The sequence below is a fragment of the Amphibalanus amphitrite genome, unplaced genomic scaffold (genome assembly GCF_019059575.1).
Source record: "Amphibalanus amphitrite isolate SeventyFive unplaced genomic scaffold, NRLGWU_Aamphi_draft 000193F_arrow, whole genome shotgun sequence".
Taxonomy (NCBI): Eukaryota; Metazoa; Arthropoda; class Thecostraca; order Balanomorpha; family Balanidae; genus Amphibalanus; species Amphibalanus amphitrite.
Window position 1 is genome coordinate 676,562 of NW_024881688.1, and position 22,065 is coordinate 698,626.

General features: G+C 56.0%; 1 protein-coding gene and 1 long non-coding RNA gene across 3 annotated transcripts in view; one reads left to right on the forward strand and one right to left on the reverse strand.

The window, feature by feature from the left end:
* LOC122384583 overlaps positions 1-22,065 on the reverse strand; it is a 39,487-nt gene that overhangs the window by 16,552 nt on the left and 870 nt on the right. The window contains exon 3 of one of the 2 annotated variants that reach the window (XR_006257062.1): positions 15,355-15,451. The exons of the other annotated variant lie outside the window; for it this stretch is intronic. This is a non-coding gene — a long non-coding RNA (uncharacterized LOC122384583). The remainder of the gene's footprint in view (positions 1-15,354; positions 15,452-22,065) is intronic. 2 annotated transcript variants of the gene reach the window in all.
* Positions 7,902-20,624, forward strand: LOC122384579 (AT-rich interactive domain-containing protein 1A-like). The gene is made up of 4 exons (XM_043372121.1): positions 7,902-8,054; positions 9,745-9,803; positions 16,798-17,407; positions 17,453-20,624. The coding sequence occupies exons 2-4, from the start codon at positions 9,762-9,764 to the stop codon at positions 19,372-19,374; spliced, it is 2,574 nt and encodes an 857-aa protein (XP_043228056.1). The 5' UTR covers positions 7,902-8,054; positions 9,745-9,761; the 3' UTR covers positions 19,375-20,624.

Here is a 22,065-nt window from a genome sequence, read left to right on the forward strand (position 1 = left end):
ATCCGAAATATATGGACTGTGAGTTAGATATTATTATCCCAGAGAATAATCCGAAAAGTGACCATACATAAACATTTCACTCATTTGAGGAATCAAAAGAAGATCCCTGGCCGCTGAAGAGCGGGGAATTTCTACGCATGCTGGAAGACGGGAAGCCAAAAAGGCCTTTACCTACATACCCTTTTAGGCTTCCAGGACTTACGCATAATATTCGTTGAAAATAGAGAACATACAGTACGAACTGAATTATTGGAGCAGCTAGCGCACTTGTGCACATTCCAAACGTCCTGAACAGTGGGCTGAGGGCTGCATGCTAATTAAATAACTCCAGACATCTAGAGCAAACTAATTTCGATCAATCAACGTATTACCATCAAAATGGGCTAATTCGAGCTGCTAAAAGTAGCGATCAAATTCCACACGAAAAGCGGTACTGAAATAAGAAAAGCGTGACGACTCAGCAGGGAGCAATGCTCAGGATTCCAGGTCACTGGTCATTTTTTCCACGACATGGAACGCAGCTGCGAAGGCACATGGGCAATGCCGACCTTGCATTTTACATTTGGCGACAAGCACCTACCATAAAGAAAAGTCGAGTAAGGGACAAGAGGGTATCGAATGGTGACACAACTAAAGGTAGCCGACACTTCTTACCTAGCCAGCGTCGTAACATTACTGCACAATGCATATTCAGGAATGAATGACAACTAACTATATGAATAGTACTACACACAGACTAGTTACAGAAGCGTGTCATTCTGCCATGCCCATGTGTGTGACAGTTCCGACCATGCCGTTAGCGCCGGCGGTCCTAGCCGCTCCTGCCTGAGACCGGCCACGGTCACCAATTCATCACCGGTGCCGCCGGCAGACTTCGTTCCACAAACCCGAAAGCTCAACTCCACTAGGAGCTGGAAAAAGAGCGATTTGCCCGGCTCGATTAGTGACGGCCGTCAGAAAACGGCTGAACTGGTAAACCTTTTAGGGTTTCCGTTAGCTGGTGTCGTTTTACCGCTGGAGGCTCACCTTCGCGCCTCGCGGCCATATCAGGCCATCGGTGCCGATGGCGACAGGATATATGGAGTCCTGTCGGACGGCTGTGCTACATACGGCCTCCTGATACACATACAGAGATTAATCTGGTAAATGTGCTGATGCTGTAAGTGATAAAATAACTCACTGAGGTGATCTATTGGTATCAACAGGGATGATATTCTATCAGAGTTTGATGATCAGGTGTCTCGTGCAGCTCCCATATATTTCAATGGAGACCAAAGAAGCCACCCTCAATGCACGATCACCAGTTGCACTTCTTCTCGTCATTCTACCAAACAGCATCCACTCGAGCTCAGCGCTGTCAGCTGTTCCGAGTAACAACTACAGCCGCTACCTCTCCCCCGACCGTGCGGTCAGTTAATTGGCCTCTCTCCCGTGCCGGCCGGGCATAGCACACCTGTCTGACACCGTGACAGGATGCAGCCGCAGCACCTTCCCCGCCACGGAGGGAGAGAGCACGGGCACCCCTCTCCTTTCACCTTCGTCTGAGCGTGGCGGCCGCCCCGACCGCGGAAAGATGCACTCTCGGTGCTCCCCGCCGCGGCCGCACGAGTGCAAGAGTCGCCACCTTTCTATGAAATGAGAGCCACGCGGCACGATGTGATGCGGTCGGTGTGCCTGTGGTGGCCAGACGCGAAGATGGGAGGAAGGGAGGGAGAGAGGGAGAGAGAGAGAGAGAGAGAGAGAGAGAGAGAGAGAGGGAGGGAGAGAGAGATAACAATAAAGAGCGGGAGCAGTTCCTTACATGCACAGCACAAAAAAATATGAAAGCAGAATCGATGAAAAGATTGCTTTGAAAATCAGGAGATCCCACTCAACGACACTTGCATCCTAGGGATAATTCGCGGTCGCCCGCGATAACCCCGGAACACTTCCGGAACGATATGCGGCGATTATAACCTCAGCCGAGGTCAGTCCAGGTCAAACCAGGCTGTGACCACGGCGGCGAAACCCAACCACAGTATTGATCGAGTGAAACGGGCGCTCCGGTTAAAATTGCGAAATGTCGGAGCCGTCATCGGGAAGTCGCCGATTCAGCGGTTGACACGTGATTGAACACCGTCAATGATCCTTCGACGTGCGAGCCGCGAACGGGAGGGAGAAACACGGCTCCGGGAGCCCATTACGGGCAAGATTACTTTACTACTCGATTACGGGAACATTAGCCGTTTTCTTCGTAAGTGCTTCCTTTGTTCTCTATTTAAGGGTGAGACTATTCAGCGGTTCGACTACAATGGAAATCGATGGGTGAAAACTTCATAGACCATGTATCATGTATCATGTATCATGTATTACAACAATCACGAATGCCGGTTGGCCCTGGTGATGTTAAATCTGGTTCACAGTTCACACATCATGCACACATCAGTATCGCACATACACACAAGTACATACACACAAGTACATACCTACTCACATTACTACTGATTTTAGATTGATTCATTCTGCATTACTCATGAGCAATTTCAATTACAATCACGTTTACGCCGAATTTACATGTGTTTGAACGTTTTTCCGAAAGTCTTCCACAGATTCGGCTTCCATCATGCTGGGCAAAAGTTGGTTCCACTCTCTTATGGTTTTTGGGAAAAACGAGTTATGGTACTGAAGTAATCTCGACGGAAGTCTCTCTATCTTTTTAGGGTGATCACTCCGTGACCGTGATATATAGCTAGGTTCACATATAATTCTACTAACATCTACTTTCATGTTGCCATGGTGTAATTTGTACAGTAAGCCATGATTTGATTTGTACAGTAAGACCATGATTGATTAAGAGTGATATAATGATTCTACAATCTACACACATGATGTTTGAATAGGTATATATTTACAAAGGATAAGCAAACGTCATTGCTGCTAGTACACGGCTAGATTAGTAGCTGTAGCTTCCATTTACGAATATGTGAAGGAAAAATAATAAGACACTGAAGTGGTAAGCAGGGAGAAGAAATAAAGTACCAAGAATGGATAGATTGTATGAGCTCAATAGACGCTCCGTGCTTTCGAGGTGAGCGCTGACACCATGTCAGCTATTCAGCAGTGACGCCACCTGACACCGTCTCAGCCTTTCTGACACCGTGTCAGTCCACCCGGTTGCAGTGACGACACTGACACAGTGTCAGCCCGTCAATGTGCAGTGACGTGTGCAGTGACGGCACTCGGACACCGTTAGCGGTGTTCCGTCCGCCACATTTCTGGTGGTCAGTGCCGCGCGGCGCCGCCCCGGACGAGCGAGTAGCACCGGCACCGCACCGGACGAGCGAGTAGCACCGGCGCCGCCCCGGACGAACCGCGAACGGACGAACAGCGAACGGCACCGCCCGCTGACCTCGATATACGAGTACGGCAGCCATGACGATGCTATGCCGCCTGCCGGTGTAACGTCGGCAAGTCGATCTGTCAGTACGTCACGTCAGTCCAGCTGTCGACCTGTCGGTCTGTGACTCTGTGTGTCAGGCTCGTCAGTCTGTCGATTTGACGACCTGTCTCTCCGTCAGTCTATTCGGTTTATCAGGCTGCCACTCTGCCGATCCAGCTATTCGTTGGTCCCGAGGAAACCCTTCAACCAGCGCCAGACAATGATCAGTCAGTCAGTTAGTCTCTCGCACTGCCCAGCGCTCAAGACCGGCGGCATGTCGGCACCTCATACCGCCCAGACAGCCGCGGCAAAAACGGCAGTAAACACCGACAGCGCACACCCCATGAATAGGTTAAGCTGCACTCGAGCGATAAAACTGAGGTTAACAGGACGATGGACCGGCCATGGATCATCGAAGTCCGTCAATTCTCCGCGTAACCGGCGGTAACTCCGTTAACGGTTCGTCAACATTGGCACGACTCGGTGCGTTATGGGAGGGAAGAATGGGAAGAGCGTGCAGGCTACATGATGGAAGTTGAACATGGTGCTGAGTTTCTGCAGTCACGTACCCCGCGGTATGGGCAAATTAAATCATGACAGTTATGTTTACAGACACTCGTAGCTTGGGCGCGAGACAAAACAAGTAACACGGGTTTACAAGTACCAACTCAAAAGATTTCATGTGGTGTCAGTTTTTATTATACGCATAGTTACGGTACCAAACAGCGTTATTTGCCCTTAATCTCTATGTCTTTTCAGCCATGAGTTTAAGAGTAAATAAAAAAAAAATCCGTCGAAATTCGAGAGAAGACAGTCATGTGCATTGACTGTGCAAAGGTGGCCGTGCACGATACCTACCGCATTGTTTCTGAGCGCCCTGCGCCATTAATGATAACACCACTTCTATCGGCACAATGATTTCCTCGTTCCACAACCTAGTTTACGAACAGTACCTTCATCAGTTTATCGAGTGTTACAGCGAAACTATCTTGGAGCTTCCAGAATCCAGTGTTTACAATGGATGATTTCAGTGTCGCACGATGAAACTGATATCTACATATGTAGAGAGCTCCTGGCAGTGCACCAACTAACTATGTACAAAGGTTCGTCAGCCAGCAAAGGACTGGATGGATTATGGAATCCTGATTTGTGCTGCCAAGCATCCTCATTCCCAGTCGATCAATCTAGTGGACGAGCGTGCAGGCTCGCATTGACGGTTGAGCTGGATATTGATGGCACAGTGGGCAAGTGAAATGTTCAGGTACCCCGACGAACAATAAACAAGAATGTAGAATATACCTTAAGATGGAAACAGCATTGATGACCAAGTGCAAAGGATATGAATACGCTTTGCTCCGCGGCATCAAACACCTGAAACACCGTAAGAGTCAGCACAGCGTTGCGCCCGGGCGAGCGCTTCAACTAGCCCCGTGTCGTGTCCTGGCTACATTAATTACTACGGACCGCTCTCCACGGCCAATTGAAGCTGGTCCGGTCACATCTCCCGCTCCTGACAGGTCTATAAGGCCGACACCGTTACCCCTCTGTGGAAGCCGAGAGCCCATCGTCATTTTTACTGCGTTCCCCGTGTTATTCTGGGACTGTGTCCGTTGGGATAATTCGGTAGGAGCAGTTCATCAAAACTCAATGGTGAGATCCAATAGCTGCCGCGCACTCAACAATTGGTAAAATAACAGAGCGGAACAATTATGAACGTAAGTACGCACCCGGATCTGGTTCACAAGCGCTGTTCAAGCCAAACAGCAGAGAGACCTCAACAATCAGGCATGGAACAGCCGTTCAGCAACGACTGGCACCTTCAATTGAGCCATCCAAACAGTCAGAGTGCCAATATCGTTCGGTTCCACTCTATATGTTCGCCACAATAACTGAGCGTGAAAGCTCCGGTGGCAGTCAGTAGTCACAATGTCTCGGAAAAACCCGTCTTCGCTGCGCTGCAGGCACTAATTCGTGATGTCACAATCACGCTCTTTCTCCAAAACGGGTGGAACGCATGGCCGAACCATTCCAGTCTGACGGAAAGCCGGAATTCGGCGCTGTTTATTGTGACATGCAGAGTGACGGTTTCGCAAAGTGCGCCAGTGGAAACTCGGTTAGTTTAGGGCATGAGTGACTTCAGATTACATTTTCGTCATTCGTGAGAAGAGAAAAATTGCACAGAAACAGCAGGAGCGTCCCTTTCATGATGTTGGGTACCTCACAAGAAAGATGTTTCGTAGGAGCAAAAAAGATATAATAGCATGTTTTGTATTTTCATATGAAAATGGTGTATTGAGGCTTGACACCGTTCACATGCCGCAGAATATGTGCAGTACAGTCGTGTACAGGTTGATGGTCCCCCACTCTTTATACACCGGGTTCCTATGGCTCAGCATTGGCAGCAGCCGCCTGGTACCGGTAGACTGTGCCGCATGACCCGAGAGTGAAGCGGCACAGTCTACCCACGCCGTTTGACATCAGCTCGGGTCGCCGGGTGGAGCGCTTTGTAGGCCAGCTGTCGCGTCAGACCAGCGCGGGGGGAGGGGCTCGTCTCGGTGGTTGGCGTGGGCTGGCGAGTGGTGTGGGGCGTGTTGGTGGACCATGGGGGCTGGGCGGGTGTGTGTGGTCACTTGCTGCATTGCACATTTTGCGTCGCTTAACAAGTGCATTCCTGTTTTTGCTAAGCACAATGCACGGAATACCCAGCGAATATAATTTACTTGTGCATTGTGCAAAACGTGATTTGGCACGGTATCGAGGCAACCATAGGTCTTGTGCCACATACATATATGCATGATATTTAGGCAATACGCTTATGAAAATGGTAGATTGATCGGATTGATCCTCGATGTCAATTCGTATGCTAAATGTCGACATGTATTAAACGAACGAACGAACGAATGAATGAATCAATCAATCAATCGACAATCGACATGTAGATATAAAACCGTATAAATGGCTCGCAACCACTAAAATCAAACCAGATCCTAACTCGGAAAAGTAGCCGGTGCCCCGATGAGGCTCGAACCGGGACTCCACGTTGAAAGTTTTGCCAATGATCCATCATCATTCCACCAAGCTAGAGCGACCGGCACCCGAAACCACAACAACATTCATTGACTTTGCTGCCGATCTCCCGGCCCCGCCGCCCGCCCGGCCAGACTTTGCCCCGGCCGTGGCCACCATCCGGTGTAGCTCAGCATAGGAGTGCTAGACTGTCAAACTGACCGGTGGTGAGAGGCCCGGTTCGAGACGCTTCGCGTGCTGGATGTTTATTTCTGTGTCCGAGGCTATGCGATTAGTCCACTTTTCAGAAAAAATTATTTGGTGACAGGTCTGTTTTCTTTCTTTGCTGCAATTCATGAGGAGACCGTATGGACCCTTACCTGTCCTTCCGCACCCCACTTGGGAGATGGGTGTTTGAACCCCCTGGGTTTTGTGAATATCTCTAAAGCGAATTTTTGGAGGGTGGATTACGATCGGTTCTATGCGACAAGTGACCACACACGCCCAGCCCCAGGTCCGCTCACTCCCTCCCCACATCACCCCCGCCCCACACCACACTCCAGCCCGCCTCATCCACCGAGCCGAGCCAAATAGACAGACCTGACCCTTACCCCCCCCCCCCCCTCCCCCCAGCCGGTGTAACGCAGCGTCCGGTCAAATCGCTCTTCCAGGCGACCCGAGCCGGTGTCATACAGTGTGGGTAGGCTGTGCCGCTTCACTCTCGGGTCATGCGGCACAGCCTACCGGTACCAGGCGGCTGCTGCCAATGCTGAGCCATAGGAACCCGGTGGATAAAGAGTAGGGGACCATCAACCTGTACACGACTGTACATTGTGACGACCGGTTGGACATCAGACGTGAGTTTCGGAGAATGTTCGGAAATCGATTTCAATGCTTAATAACTTTGTGTTGCCGGTTGGTTTGAGTGTTCAGGTCGACACATTTTGTTGAGCTTCTGGTAGAAAAATTCACTGATATATTTCCCCATAGGACTCAGGTTGGACAAGTTCTTTGATGAATGATGATGCAGGCTCCTCCCATGAAGCCGGCAGATCATCACTACACTATCATCTCGGTCACCTCTATAAGTGGTCCCATTTTGAATAAAATGAGCGACGACATTCGTCCATCATTGACCATGGGCCCAGGGTCGGGTCAATTCAATGAACTGCCTGTTCAGCAGACTGCCGGCGTCAGCGTCCAACTATTGCAGGCAGCCTGCACTATACTGAGATACTCCTTGGACCTCTGATCTCCGTCAGAGCCGAGCAGAAGTCAGGATGTGAGACGAGGAGGAGGCGTCCCACCGCCGTCCATTTCCGGCCCGGGTCTGCCCTCGGGCGCCCGCGGCCGTCGAAAGCTTGCGGTCGGCGCGTCGGCCGGCACCAATCTAGGTCTGTGGAGTGAGGCGGCCGGCCGGCGGCGAGCCTGGCGCAGTCGAGACGCAGCTCCAGCGGCGGCCGGTCGCAGTGGTGACCGACTGCTCAGTCCCGGACTCTGACTCTGTGTGCCACCCGGAGCGGACGGACAGTGCGGCGGCTGTGTGCGGGGTCGGACTGCAGGAGCGCAGCGGAGACAGAGGAGCAGCGGCGGCGGACGGTGCACTGTCGGCGGCCCGTAGAGACAACAGGTGAGGTGACCGACGGGGACTTGGTGGAGAGGATGTGAGTGGCGACAAGTGTGCAGCAGAGACAGTGGCAAAGACAGCTCGGAAAACGTTGAAGACGCCAGCGGGCAATCAGAAAACTTACCACGGAGTGTAACCCTGATCCGTTCTTTAGCAACTCATCTACTTGTTTTATGGATTAAATTCATCTGTTGAAATTGAACTGTGAATCACCTGGAAGCCATACCTTACCGCCATGGTAGACTGAATTAATAAGTTTCCTGAGGATCAAATAAGAGTGCCGGTCGGCAGCCAGCACCAATGGTCTACCGGCGGGCGACCCTCGCCGATTGAAGACCGAAGCTTTCATAAGTCTTACTTGTAAAAACTTTTTTTTTAAATAATGTTCCCACCACTTTGTATTCTTACATACCCGACTGTGAAATATTTCGCATTTTTCCCATATAGGCTCTTCAATGATTACCTAACATCATAGATCCAATGAAATGGGACGACTGAGCAAATACGTTATACACCAATTCATAGCCTGGACATAATTGGAATACCTTCCACAGACAAGAAAATAGTGGCAGTGGTAACCTAAAACCACTGTTTAGACCAGGAAATCACGGTCCAGGCTGTCTCGGAATGCGCCACTTAAACAGTCTAGCAGCAATAAAGCGTATAACAGCTTCATCTTACGCATATCGGGCCCTAATCGGCGATATAATCAACTTAAATCGATCATTAGAAACTGGTTCCCAAACAGCCAGTGAACCAGTTCTCAGATCTGATCGCCATGAGTAGCACCCCACCGTCATTATTACCTACTGTGTGCCGGCGTGTCACTGTAATTTCGCACACGGTCTGTGACGCAGCGAATACGGTCAGTGGGGTCGCCGCCGGCCCACCATGGGTGCCGGGTGCCCACCGGTGCACAGCGCGGGTCGGCGAAACGTGCCGGTGCACCGGTGACCCGGCAATGCCCACACACCGGGTGACCTCTGACCCCTGCCGATCTGCGGTGACCTCTGCAGGGCGACCGGTGTAACCGGTGACCCGGCACTCGCAGCCGGCCGTCAGGTCCACGGCTCGGCGCCCCCTGATCCTAGCGAGGGCGCACCCCCGGGCTGTCGGCCGTGGGGACCCGGGGGGAGGGGTGGCCACAGCCACGTGCCGGGCCCGCTCGGAAGCGCAAGGCCGCGCCGGTTCCGGTGGTGGGGCTGGTGGCCGCTCCAGTGGCGGGTCGGTCGCGCTCTGGTGACTGTCGGAGGCAGTGGGACGGGACGCTGGTCACCGGGGGCACGGGCCGAGCCTGTCCAGAGCGCGGGGCGCCGTGAAGTGTGACAAGTAGCCCACATTACAACTGATGGCTATCGAGCTCTGTAGGACAGCCTGATAGCGCTGATAATTACCAAAGATTTGGAAGGACGGCTTGATTTGATACAATGCCACTTATCAGGAAGTAGAAGAGCAGAGGCGACTTCCATGAACACCGTTTAGTCAGGGTTGCTAATTGCTCACTTAGAGTACAAGATTGTGGTGTGAAAAATCTACCTTAGACGTATGAGCTATTACCCATCGTTGTTATTGGCACCTGTGCCTAAATGATATTATCTTACCGTCTTACCTTAGATAACTGCGACTGATTTCCGGATTCCATTCTCCGCTGTCACTACATGCTACTGACGCATGGTTTCTGTGTTCGTTTCAGAGCCGTGAACGATCGCCATGCTGCTGCGGAACGTTCTTCTGTGCGCGCTGCTCGCCCTGGTGAGTACCCGAGTCCCGACACAGTGTGATTGGTCCTTACACGTCCGTGAGTTGCTTCAACATGCGTCAAAGAACAGTGGTGTTTTGGGCTGTACTTGGTGACTCAACCACGACTTCCAAAACTGTGCAAATGCCACGAATATTACAACATAATGTATGGTTTATAGTTATCACTTATTCATAGTGAGACACCCTCCATTTCATGGGCTATAAACGGACAAATATGGCTAACGGTCTACCATCGGCTAAAATGAAGTTGTTTCTGTCGGTCCCAGTGGTGGGACCGAATGAAGTGGTGGCAATGACAGGCAAAACTGTCACCATCATCACATATGCATGCAGAATTCACAGATTAATAATCTCAAGAGAATCGGATATGTGATAGTAAGAATAACGACATTCAGAGATTATGTACGAAGGTAGATATGGGGAATCCTATCCCGTAACGAAAGGCCGGTGTATCATTAGTCAAAGCCGCTTCGAGCGTGACAGTCGCCGTGAAGTTTCACCACTTTCGGACCCAGGCTTCACGAAAGCCGTTTACAGCGTCATGGTTTTGGTAGCATCTGTTCGGCCAACCGATTGAGCTTTCTCGGCGCCGATTGTCCGAGCCGTTCACTGCACCACTTTCCCGAGCTTCTCTCGGCTATTCCCTGACCGAAACTCTAAAAAAACGCACACACAATGTCCGCCCACCTTCCCCAAACACGGACCGCGGACACGGCAGCCGGTCCCAGCTGGTGTCAAAGTCGAGAGTTTTCGTTCCGCTCCAGCTGCTCCGGCTGAATGCGTAAATCATACGCTTCAGTAAACAAGCTGGCCATTACTGGCTGTTGTGACACAACATTGGCCCTGTGAAAATGATCCATGGGCGTCACATTTCAATAGGAGACAAGAGACGTTCCGTGTTTGGATAGCGACAACAGGCCGAGGCCGACTGAGGAGAGATGATGCTTGTTATTCATCTCGGCTTTCCTGTCAGGTATGCAGTGTTGGTCGGACAGAGCCGTCTTCTAACGAAAACACTCTGACAAGTTGAGAGTTGTGCTGTTCTGTCCGTACTCCGTAGTGAGCTTCCCATTTACCACAGTCCAAAGCAGTACAAAATACAATGGGCAACATATCTACTAGCCGATATTTCAGTTTTCACAACATGGATTATCGTGCACTGAGGGAAAGAACTCATGACAGCTCTCCCAAAAACTCATATGAGGGATTAAAACGTCACACCGACCACCGTGCCGTTGTCCACTGCACGACAGCTCGGCGGCAGCCCCGCCCGCGGCGCCTCCGTAGCAGCGGACCGCACAAAGACACCGCTCGTTGTGCCCGGGGCGGTGCCGGCGCACTCGGGCGCCGTTCCGGCAGCCCTGGGGCGTCCTTGCGCGCGGCCGCGGTGGCTAACTGGCCCAGCACGCGGCGCGGCGGCACGCGGTTCGCGCCGACCGCTACTCGGTCGCGCCGGTGCCAATCGGGCCGGCGGCCGCCGCGGGCGCCGCCGCCACACCGGCCGGCGCGCGCGCCCGTGCCGCGCGGCTCCGATCGGTTTCCGCGGAACTGGGTCAGCGCGAGGAGCTCCGGAACGGCGCGTCACGCCGCCCAGAGGGCCGACACGATGTGTCAGAGCCGTCACAACTCACAAAACGACGTCCAACAGGACAGAAGGGCCGTCAGTCGGTCACGACGAGGCTCTCAGAGGTCGGCGGCCCAGCGGCGGCGGTCGCGAGTGATCTTCAGAGGTAGCGTCTGCCTCGCCGGGGCCCGGGTCACCTGGGTCACGTCTGAGCCCGCCGTCAGCCGCGGCACCAAAGGTCACAGCACCGCGCCACGCTGACTGCCGCGACAGCCGGGCACGGCGTGCCATTGAGGCCGCTCCTCGCTCGCTGGGAGACGGCACGGCAGCCTCCCTCCTCTGCTGGTCTCCGCCGAGCCTGTCCGTGCCCCCGGGCGACGAGCAGCTGCCGAGCAGAGCGGGCAGAGCGCCGAGAGCAGATCCGCCGAAAACCGTGTCAGTCGGCGACCCAAGTGGGTCGCTGAGCGGCGCCGTGCCGGGACGCGACGGGACTGACCAGTGGGATGGAGGCCCGAAGGGACCGCCCCGATGGGACGGACAGAGACGAATGACAGGGATGGAAACCGGCGTGCTGCCGCCAACTTACATGTTGGCGTATACGATATATGTATTCCATAAACTACCAATGACCACGTGTTTGTAAGCGATGGTATAGTTGGCAGAAGCCCGCCGTTTGCCACGTTTGCCCTACTGTTCTTAAAAGATCGAATCCTGCTGAGATAGCTCCTACAGTATTGTTGCGATTATCGTTCACCTTTCATCTCTGCCTGCTCGGCAGAAAAGCATTCATGACATCCCAGCTCCACCAGCCCCATGAGCCGCCACTCTCCCTTCCTCCACATCCCCACGCGGATATCAACGGCAGCTCGAGCGGCACGGTCAGCGAGGCGCGGCGGTGCGCGCTCGGCCGTGTAACTCCCGCGGCCACACTAACCGGGCATTCAGTCCCCAGTGGACCACCTTACGCGCTGTGTGACGCAGCCGATACGGAGCCACAGCAGCAGACACACTGACCCACATGTATCGGATGCCGCGATGATGACGTCTTAGAGGAGTTACTCATGTGGAACGGGATACTGAGGAGGAGCGCACCGACAGGATAGTTTGCAGGCTGGTGCAGTGAAGCATATGGTCGTCATAACTTAATTATTCATGTCGATGGGCTTTAAGTGCCTGTAAATATCTGGTCATATAACCCCTCTATTTATGATGAATTATTAATGTCTGTAATAATCGATTTATGACAGGCCGCGAGCGAATCATCACAGGAATCGCAATCTAACGCGCTGCAAAAGCGAGCGGTGACGTAGGTCCACAAACGCCTTGTTTTTCACTTGTCTCGGCTTCTCTCCAGAGGATACTCACCAGTCACCCCACCCCCTGTATCCGCAGGCTGTCCAGGCGTTCTCGGCACCAAATTGTTGGGCATTCTGTTGTTTGGGGCCGCGTGCCATCGTCCCGTTAACGACCTTAATGAGAGGGTGGGCCGCGGGCGGTCGGGCGAGGTCCGGACCGCCCTCATCGCGCCGTCTCGCACCATCTCACGGGGATGGGGCACAGACAGGCGCGGCCAGGGCGGTGATAATGATCTAGGGGCGGCCGACCTCGCTGTAAAGGCATGCCGTCTCCCTGGTCACTGGTCAGCTCCGCTGATTCAACTCCGCTGATTCAACTCCGCTGATTCAACTCCGCTGATTCTCACCGACCTGGCTCGGTGGTAACATTGAACGAGCCCTGACATCCGTTCACAGCCCGAGTTCAAGTTTAAGGATGTGGCAACTGGCAATCATTCACTGGTCTGTCGTGCCCTATAGACAGCCAAGATATTTCCTGCACTAGCATTCAGGCGCTGGCCGTACTGACCCTGCCCTGCTCCGTGCAGAGGACGGGCAGACTCGACACGCGCGAGGGGCGCCCCGTCAACCGGAATCAATGTGGGAATCGAGAAACGCACAGCCGCGGCGGCAGGCGGCGCCCGCCGTGGCCGTTCGGACGAAATGAAAGCTGTGGCTCGGAGGAATGCGTGACGGGAGACCCGCTTCACACATGCAAATCACAGAAGGGGCGGGATCCACCAGTGGGAATGTCGTGCCGTACTTCTACGTTCTAGGACGAGCGTCACGGCACAGTAACCAGGCATGTTTCGGTTACAACTCAGAGTATGTGAAACGTTTCACATAGTGTGCTTCCAAATATAATTGGATGCGAAATTATCTTCAAATGAAGTGGAGCTTTCGTAATGTCAACAATTCAGCTCAACACTAAAAGCAACTTAGGCGAAACTTAAACGGCACTTCAACGCTGCAATCGTGGCATAATTTACAACTCAGTGCGTATATTACGAATAACAGCCGAAAAGTAATTTTCATGAACATGATAACAGCAAAGTTTGGTTTCCCAATGCAACACTAACCCGTATAAAGCGGCACACACTGCGTCATAACATAAACACGTAACCATCTCTCCAGAAAGTAATAGCACTAACGGCATCGAGAGCGAAACTGTCACTCTACCAACGGGAGATTGCATTTTAGCACAGCGCAGTAGCACTGGAGACTGCAACGCCAGACACGAGGCTATCGGCGACAGCAGCGCGCCACACAAAGATAACACCAGTCACCAACTTACTCAGAATGGCAGCTGCCGGGGGTCTGGCGGTCTGTTGTTGAGAAAAAGAATAACATTTATAAATGTTCGAAACGCGGAAGTGGCTGTCCGACCGGGCGCCGCCAGCAGCCCTTTCTCGCCGGCCGGCCGGACGGAAGCGGGCCCCGTTCACCAGGGTGTGAACGGTGCGGTAACAGCTCCTGACTGAGGGCGGAAGGAGCGGAGCCAGGCACCCTGTGGGTGGGAGGCGGCGCGGCGGCCGACCGCGGCCCGCCCCGGAAGGTCAGGGGTCGCCGCTCGGGTCACCGCTGGGGTCAGCGCCGGTCGCCCGGCTGACCCAGTGCCGTGCGGTGCTCAATCGTTCCGCAGCGGCGGCGAAATGGCACCGCGACCGCCGCGCATGGCTGGAATTTCAGCACGGCGCGGCGGGGTTCATCGGAGCAACGGGAGGATCAGCGTCACGATCTTGCGTCAGAAATATGCCACAAATGATCGCGACACGTCTCCTGACCCACGTCTGCCGTGTACCGTCTCCTCTGCCGTGTCATCCTCTCTGGAGTGCCCCAATTACGCCGTCAATACACCGTAGTCCCAATTACTGGGCCGGCCGAGCACACACCCGTCGCGTTCCAGCGGGTCGTTTGGACTCCTCGGGACCACAGCGGGTCACAGGTTCAGTAGGGCCGCCGACGCCGCGCCGCCAATTCGCCAGCGCGACCGTACAGTTATAATGAGATAATATATTTCCGCGCCTATTACAAACTCTATACGGCCAGCTGGCAATTGGCGCCGCCAGTGTGGAAATGGGCGGTGCTACCTACGGAAAATTGGTGACCACTGTTATTGACGCGGCGGTCCTCCGTGCCTCCGGGGCGGGAATAGGTGGTCAGCGCTGACATCTGTGTCATGTGCGGTATATGTGGGTGACGTGACGATATTAGTAACGCGGCACGACGTTGGATGGGTCAAAACAGCCAAGGAAACCAGGACAGGATGGCTGCACATTTGACAAGATTCGGCAAAAACGGTGGAAGCCAAAACTATGATCTTGGATGAACAAAGCTGCCGAAAGCTATGAGTACGAAGGTTATGAATTGACCGATGGAAAAAGAGGCTCAGGATAGAACGAAGGTGGAGACGAGAGCCGGCGTGCGCGCAGCGACGCCTCACGTGCCCGTATCATGCGGAGGCGGCTTGTCGTGCGGAGCGCCGGCTCGCCCGGCCCGCCCCGGCCCCTCCCGGGCGTATATCATGTCCGCGCCCGGTAGGAATGGGGGCAGCCCGCGGCTACTCCCGACAGCGAGAGCCACACCTATCTGGCCCACATCCCCGGCCACAGGAGCGGCAGCACAGCCGTGGTCAGCGACTTACCTGCGATGTGCATGTAGCTCCAAACGAAACATCCAACTTGAGCGGGAATCTTTGGCTGGCAAGTGGCGACACGATGTCCATCTTAGGAGTTCGGCATCTGAAAACAGAAACCTTTGACACTCGTGTTTATTCTTCAATCAAGTCCGTAGCTAAATGAACAATTATTATATACACGAGTCACCAATTTGCCGTCCGCTTTACACTTTGTTTGCGCCCGTATCATGTTCTGTGTGTGTCCAGGTGAAGTTCTGTTTGCATCCATCTACTATTGTTTGCGTCAGTGCGATGCTCTGTTTACGTCAGTGTGATGTTCTGTTTACGTCCATGTGCTGTTATCTGCCTATGCGTGCTGTTGTTTGTGTCCGTGTGGTATGTCTCCTTCCTAACTGGGCCGCTCTCCCTCGTTCCGCGCGTCTCCGTTGCGTCAGCGGCGCTGTGCGCTGCCAGGTAGCTCGGCGGGGGTCGGAGCGGCGCTCCATTACGTATTCGGGATGAGTGGGTTAGTCGATAAACGGGGTCAGACACGTCCAGCGGGAGCCCGAGGAGCCGGCACGTCACCGGCCGGCCACACGGCGAGCAGAGGGCGAATCTGCATGGACTTCCCAACAGTTCTACAGAGCTCATCTGCATTGGCCCGACTGGCCAGCAGTTATATAGGACTGATCTGCATTGGCCGATCTGTGGATTAGGTATACGGACTACGGAGCTCATTGGCAAACGGTGGTAGAGAGAGCGAGAAACAGACTCGGTTTTACCGACCCCCAGAATACGTTTATGGTAACGGGACGTCGACAGTGAGCGACAGCGTGAATCACAGTTGGAACTGCACGCCGGCCACAATCCTTCGTCCGGGCGCGGCGCACATCTGCGACCGTTGGGCGAAATAGCGGCGCCGGCCGCGCCCGGCGGGGCTGGCCGCGGGCGGTCCGTCGGACGGACCATCACGGCTCCGCGCGCCACCGTTACCAATTGAGCGCCGCCCGAATCACGCGGTGCTGGGTTCCCATCGGAACCGGCCGGTCAGGAGGACACAGAGCGGCCGCAGCCGCCGCCGGCACGTGCGCCGGCCGGCCGAATGTCGGCCACCGGCCGCCACTGGCGCTCCCACGGCCGGCTTACGCCGCCAGGGTGCGAAACAGCCGCCGTCCGGCCGCTCCGGACCAGCCCTAATGACAGGTGTCTGAAATTCCACCGGTCAGCGGGCGACAGATCCGAACCGCCGGCATGTTAAACGCACCGTGACGCGACTTTCTCGGGTTTGACTGATGGGGAGACATCCGTGTGTTTTGTTATATTTTCCCACTGCCTGTTCTCGATCTCGATGTGTGCTAGCATAAAATGACCACCTGACACGAGACTATCATCTACCCAAACAAAAACAGTAATCAATGTATCTCATACGACTGCCCTCCATCTGACCAGAGTCCCGTGTTTCTCTTTCAGGCGGCCGGCGCTGAGGAGGAGGCCACTCAGGTCGTCCAGGGAGTGGCCGTGGCCGAGCCGGGCGCCGAGCCCGCCGACCCGGCGCCCGCCGAGGCGCCCCTGGAGGCTCAGGCGCGTTCCGACGACGCCCCGGAGGAGGACCAGCTGGCGCTGGCCTCTCAGCTAGAGGAGCGCGACTCGGGCGGTCACGCCGTGCACGCGCCCCCCTCCGGCGGCTACAGCTCGGGCGGCCACGACGACTACGGCCCGCCGCGGCCGCCCAAGGGCAGCCCGCCGGTGCCCGGACCGATCCCCGTGCCGTTCGCCGTGCCCGTCAGGCCCGGCACGGTGGTGCTGCCCAAGGCGCCGGCCGGCGCGTTCGGCGGCGGACACGGCGGGGGTCACGGAGCTGCCGTCGGCGGCGGACACGGAGCCGGACACGGGGTGGCTGTCGGAGGAGGACACGGCCGGCCGCGGCCCGTCTACAAGCCCAAGCCGGCCCACGGCCCTCCCCGCTACCGCCCCCGGCCCCGCCCTCGTCCCCACAAGCCCCGTCCCGTCTACGGTCCGCCTCAGCCCAGCTACGGCCCGCCTCCTAAGCCCAGTGCTGAATACGGCGCTCCCAGCGGAGGACACGCTGCCGGAGGACACGCTACCGGAGGACACGCAGCTGGAGGACACGCTGCTGGAGGACACAGCTCGGGAGGACACAGCTCTGGAGGACACAGCTCTGGAGGACACAGCTCTGGCGGACACAGCTCGGGAGGACACAGCTCTGGCGGACACAGCTCTGGAGGACACAGCTCCGGAGGACACGGCGACTCTCACTCCTCTGGCACGGTAGCGTCTGGCGCCTACGTGGCCCCGCCGCCGCAGCAGTACGAAGATGGCGGCCACGATGCCGGTCACGGAGGCGGCCATAATGCCGGCCACGGTGGTGGGGAGTCTTACAGCGCTCCGGCGGACGACTACTCGGCGCCGCAGCCGTCCTACGCCGCTCAGGTCCAGCCGCAGCAGAGCTACTCGGAGCCGCAGCAGAGCTACTCGGAGCCCCAGCAGACCTATGACGCTCCCGAACAGACTTACGACGCTCCTCAGGAGACATATGATGCCCCTCAACAGACCTATGACGCCCCTCAGCAGACGTACGACGCCCCTCAGCAGAGTTACGAAGCGCCGGCGCACCCGGAGCAGACCTACGACGCGCCGCCGTCCCACCAGGTGGCCGAGCAGTACGGCGCTCCGGAGGCTCAGGCCCAGGTCAGTTACCAGACGCCCGAGCAGCCCGCTGAAGAGTACGGTGCCCCGGCCGGCCAGTACCAGCCGGCGCCCCAGGACGGCTACGGCGCCCCGGCGGCGCCCCAGGACAACTACGGCGCCCCGGCGGCGCCCCAGGCCGGCGGATACGGCGGCGGCGCCGAGGTGTGGCCCGTGCCGGCCGCCGACATGCCCCGGATCGTTTCACTGGACGTGCAGTGCGACAAGGCGCTGATGCGTGTCTCGGTGCACTTTGACAAGCCGTTCTCTGGCATCATCTTCAGCAAGGGTCACTACAGCAACTACGACTGCGTGCACCTGCAGGCGGGCTCCAACAGCGCGCACGCCCAGTTCGACGTCAGCATCAACTCGTGTGGCACCACGGGCAACTCGGACAGCGGCCACGGCGGCTACGGCGCCGACACGGGCACCTTCTTCGAGAACACCATAATCATCCAGTACGACCCGCAGGTGCAGGAGGTCTGGGACCAGGCGCGCAAGCTGCGCTGCACCTGGCACAACCAGTACGAGAAGGCCGTCACCTTCCGGCCCTTCCCCGTCGACATGCTGGACGTGGTGCGCGCCGACTTCGCCGGGGATAACGTGGGCTGCTGGATGCAGATCCAGGTCGGCAAGGGCCCGTGGGCGGCGGAGGTCAGCGGTCTGGTGAAGATCGGACAGACCATGACCATGGTGCTGGCCATCAAGGACGACGATAACAAGTTCGACATGCTCGTCCGCAACTGCGTGGCTCACGACGGCAAGCGTGCTCCGATCCAGCTGGTCGACCAGGCGGGCTGCATCACCCGGCCGAAGCTGATGTCCAAGTTCACCAAGATCAAGAACTTCGGCGCGTCGGCGTCGGTGCTGTCGTACGCTCACTTCCAGGCGTTCAAGTTCCCCGACTCGATGGAGGTTCACTTCCAGTGCACGATCCAGATCTGCCGCTACCAGTGCTCGGAGCAGTGCGGCCAGCAGGACAAGGGTGGATACGACGCGCCGCACCGCCAGCGACGATCGGCCGACGAGGCGCGCGACGTCGGCATCGACCGCATCATCCAGGTGGTGTCGACGCGCGACCTGGCGTTCGCGCTCGAGACGCCCGCCGGCAACGACACGCAGACGGTGGTGGTGCCCGTGGAGGGCAGCGAGCACCAGATCTGCATGTCGACGCCGGGCTTCGCGGCCACGCTGATCGTCCTGCTGGCGATCCTGGTCATCTCGTCACTTCTGTCGGCCTTCCTCTGTCTGCGGTACCGGGGCTTCAGCGGCGACCGCGCCGCCATGCTCTCCTCGTTCGAGAACCCCATCTTCCTGCAGAAGAAGAGCGGCCAGTTCTGAGCGCCGGGTGCAGAGCCGAGCGTCTTGCCGTTCGGGTGAGTGAGTGTGCACTGCGGGTCCGGCGCCTGGGCCCGGTGTCGCCTGGAGAGGCCCGAGCTCTGGCGGCGCCGAAAGGAACGGTACCCACCTGAGAGGCTGGCACCTCCGGCTCAACGATGATTCAGGTGCCTTTCTGGGAACGCGGGTAGGACGCAGCGACGTCGGTCCGATGGGGACCGACACGGACACGTCAGATGCCCTGACCACAGCGCGGCCAACAGCCTCTGAGGGGCGGCCGACCACCGCGCCGTCCAGTTGGTCTGGTCTATCTACAGCTAGCCCCCGGCGAGCGTCTCTTTCCTGAGAGGGTCGGGTGCCTGTCTATCTGACTGCCAGGAATGCCTGAGATCTGGTCACGACCACAGGCCATGCGGCTAGGCCACGAGGCCCAGAACTGACCCGTACTTCTACCGTCACGACACACCGCCAGTGACCTGACGTACGGTCAGGGCGACCGTCACCACTCCGGGCCGGGTCACGGGTCAGCGTGGCGCGCCGACCAGCCGAGGTCAGGGCGGGTGACGGGGAACTGCAGGGAGCAGGTAGTGGGCGGGCTCTCTGAGCCAGCCACCAGTGTCCGTGATATGTGAGCGTGTGGGAAGCGAGCGACCGGGCCAACGCCAGCTTTGAGGTCCGGTTCCGTGTTTGTCGTTTGTTGTTGCGCGTATAGTGTTTCTTTGTTTTGTGTTGTGTATCTGCAGGCACTATTTCTATAGCCGGGTGTCTGCTCAACTGCAGAGTTTCGGTGAATCCTGAAGCTGTTTGCTTGTTGTGCCTTTAGGATGTTGTTGTTGTTTGATTTCCTTGTTATCCAAGTGAATGTGTTGCGGTGTGCGTGTAAATGGGCGAGTGTTTGATGAGCCAACGTAAAGGAGCTCAGGCTAACGGGACTGCCTGCAATGGGTGTGAATGGATAACGGGGCTGCAGCAGTAACCGCCACCATTCAGCCACTGCACAGACTGGGGTCGTGTGTTCCAGTCGGAGCACAGACTGGGGCTGGGTGTTCCGGTCTGAGCACAGACTGGGGTCGGGTGTTCCGGTCTGAGCACAGACTGGGGTCGGGTGTTCCGGTCTGAGCAGAGACTGAGGTCGTGTGCTTCAGTCGTGTGCTCCAGTCTGCCAAGCCCGTGTCGGTAAGGGAGGGGTGGGAGGGGAGTGTACCATGGACGCTGGCGACCATTATACGTGTAATAAATGTATATATCTATTATTTCCGCGTTTACTCTATACACAACATTGATTTAGGTATGTAGGTACCCAAGCAACAAGAAGAGCGATACCATACACGATGGGCATTTTACCCTCAGTCGCCATCACAAAACGGCCCAGCGGTTGACTTTTGCGCTAATACTTGCTGGTATCTGCGGCCGTTGCCGTTTTTGTAACGCATTTTCATGCAACATTAACAAGGTCTGAACCAGGGCTGCGGAGTCGGAGTAGGAGTTGGAGTCGGTCGGAGTCGACAGCTCTACCCGGAATCGGAGTCGGAGTCGGAGTCGTCAAAATCTCGCCGACTCCGACTCCGGAGTCGGAGTTAACGCTGCATGGCTCAACGTCATGCACTGCACCTGTTTGATTGACGATACTGCGCCCGAAATAAGTTTTTGTTTTAAAAAAAAGACCATTTTGCCGTTTTAGACGAACGCTTTCAGCGAAAGAAGCAGAAGACGGTGGATTCCCTAGAACCAGCTTTTAATTCTGCACGTTATTTTTAATATTTGCAAAGCGTTTCGGCAAGATAAAAATACCTCCATTATGAACTTCAATATCATGATATGGATTTTAATAGAACCGTCCGAAGTCGGAGTTGGAGTCACCCTAAAATCCATCGACTCCGCAGCCCTGAGGCGGGTCTGAACACATCCTCAGCCCAACGATCGGCTACGCTGGGAATGTTTTATTTAGCGAGGATTGATTTAAACCGCCAGGGCGCCACGCGGCCCTGGTGGCGCAGTCGACCCGCGGTGCGGCGGTGCCGGGTTTCGGGTTCGATTCCCGGTTCCGCCCGTTCCGCGGGCGTCGTCCCCGGCTGCGTCACCAGGTGTGGGGTAGGCTCCCACTTCAGCCGTTGCCTGGGGGGTGGGGAATAGGACGGCGGGAGGAGCAGGTGCTCTCTCCTATAATTGGGACAAGAGCCCGTTGGAGAGAGGTCCGATTAAATAAATAAAAAAATAAACGGCGACTAATTTACCGGTTTAGTCCGTTATCGAGACCAGCCCACTGCCTGCACGTCGCCAAATAACCTGAGTTTCGCACTGCTAGGGCCTCGAACACAGTACGACCTACGAACGAAAGAGGATACCGCGCGACGGGACCGCCGACGTATTGTAACTTGCCATCCGACGATCATACGAACAGCACAAACTTTGAGCTCTAGCGGAAGCAATGTAGGTACAGCAGTTTTAGGGTGGAATACTTCGAATATGCAGACATGGAAAGTACATTCCCGGAGTTCCGTCCGAGAGATGGAGGCCGACCCCGGTCAACAGATATGTCATAGCCCGGACACGAGCCACCCCGGCGCGGTGGTCGTAAAGGGCCGTACTCAGACCCCCGTGCCGTATCCGCCGCCGCCGTCAGTTGCGCTGGGTCATAGGCCACTGTGCTGAGAACAGTGCCATGCATGTAAACCGCCTTTCCGAACCAAGGCA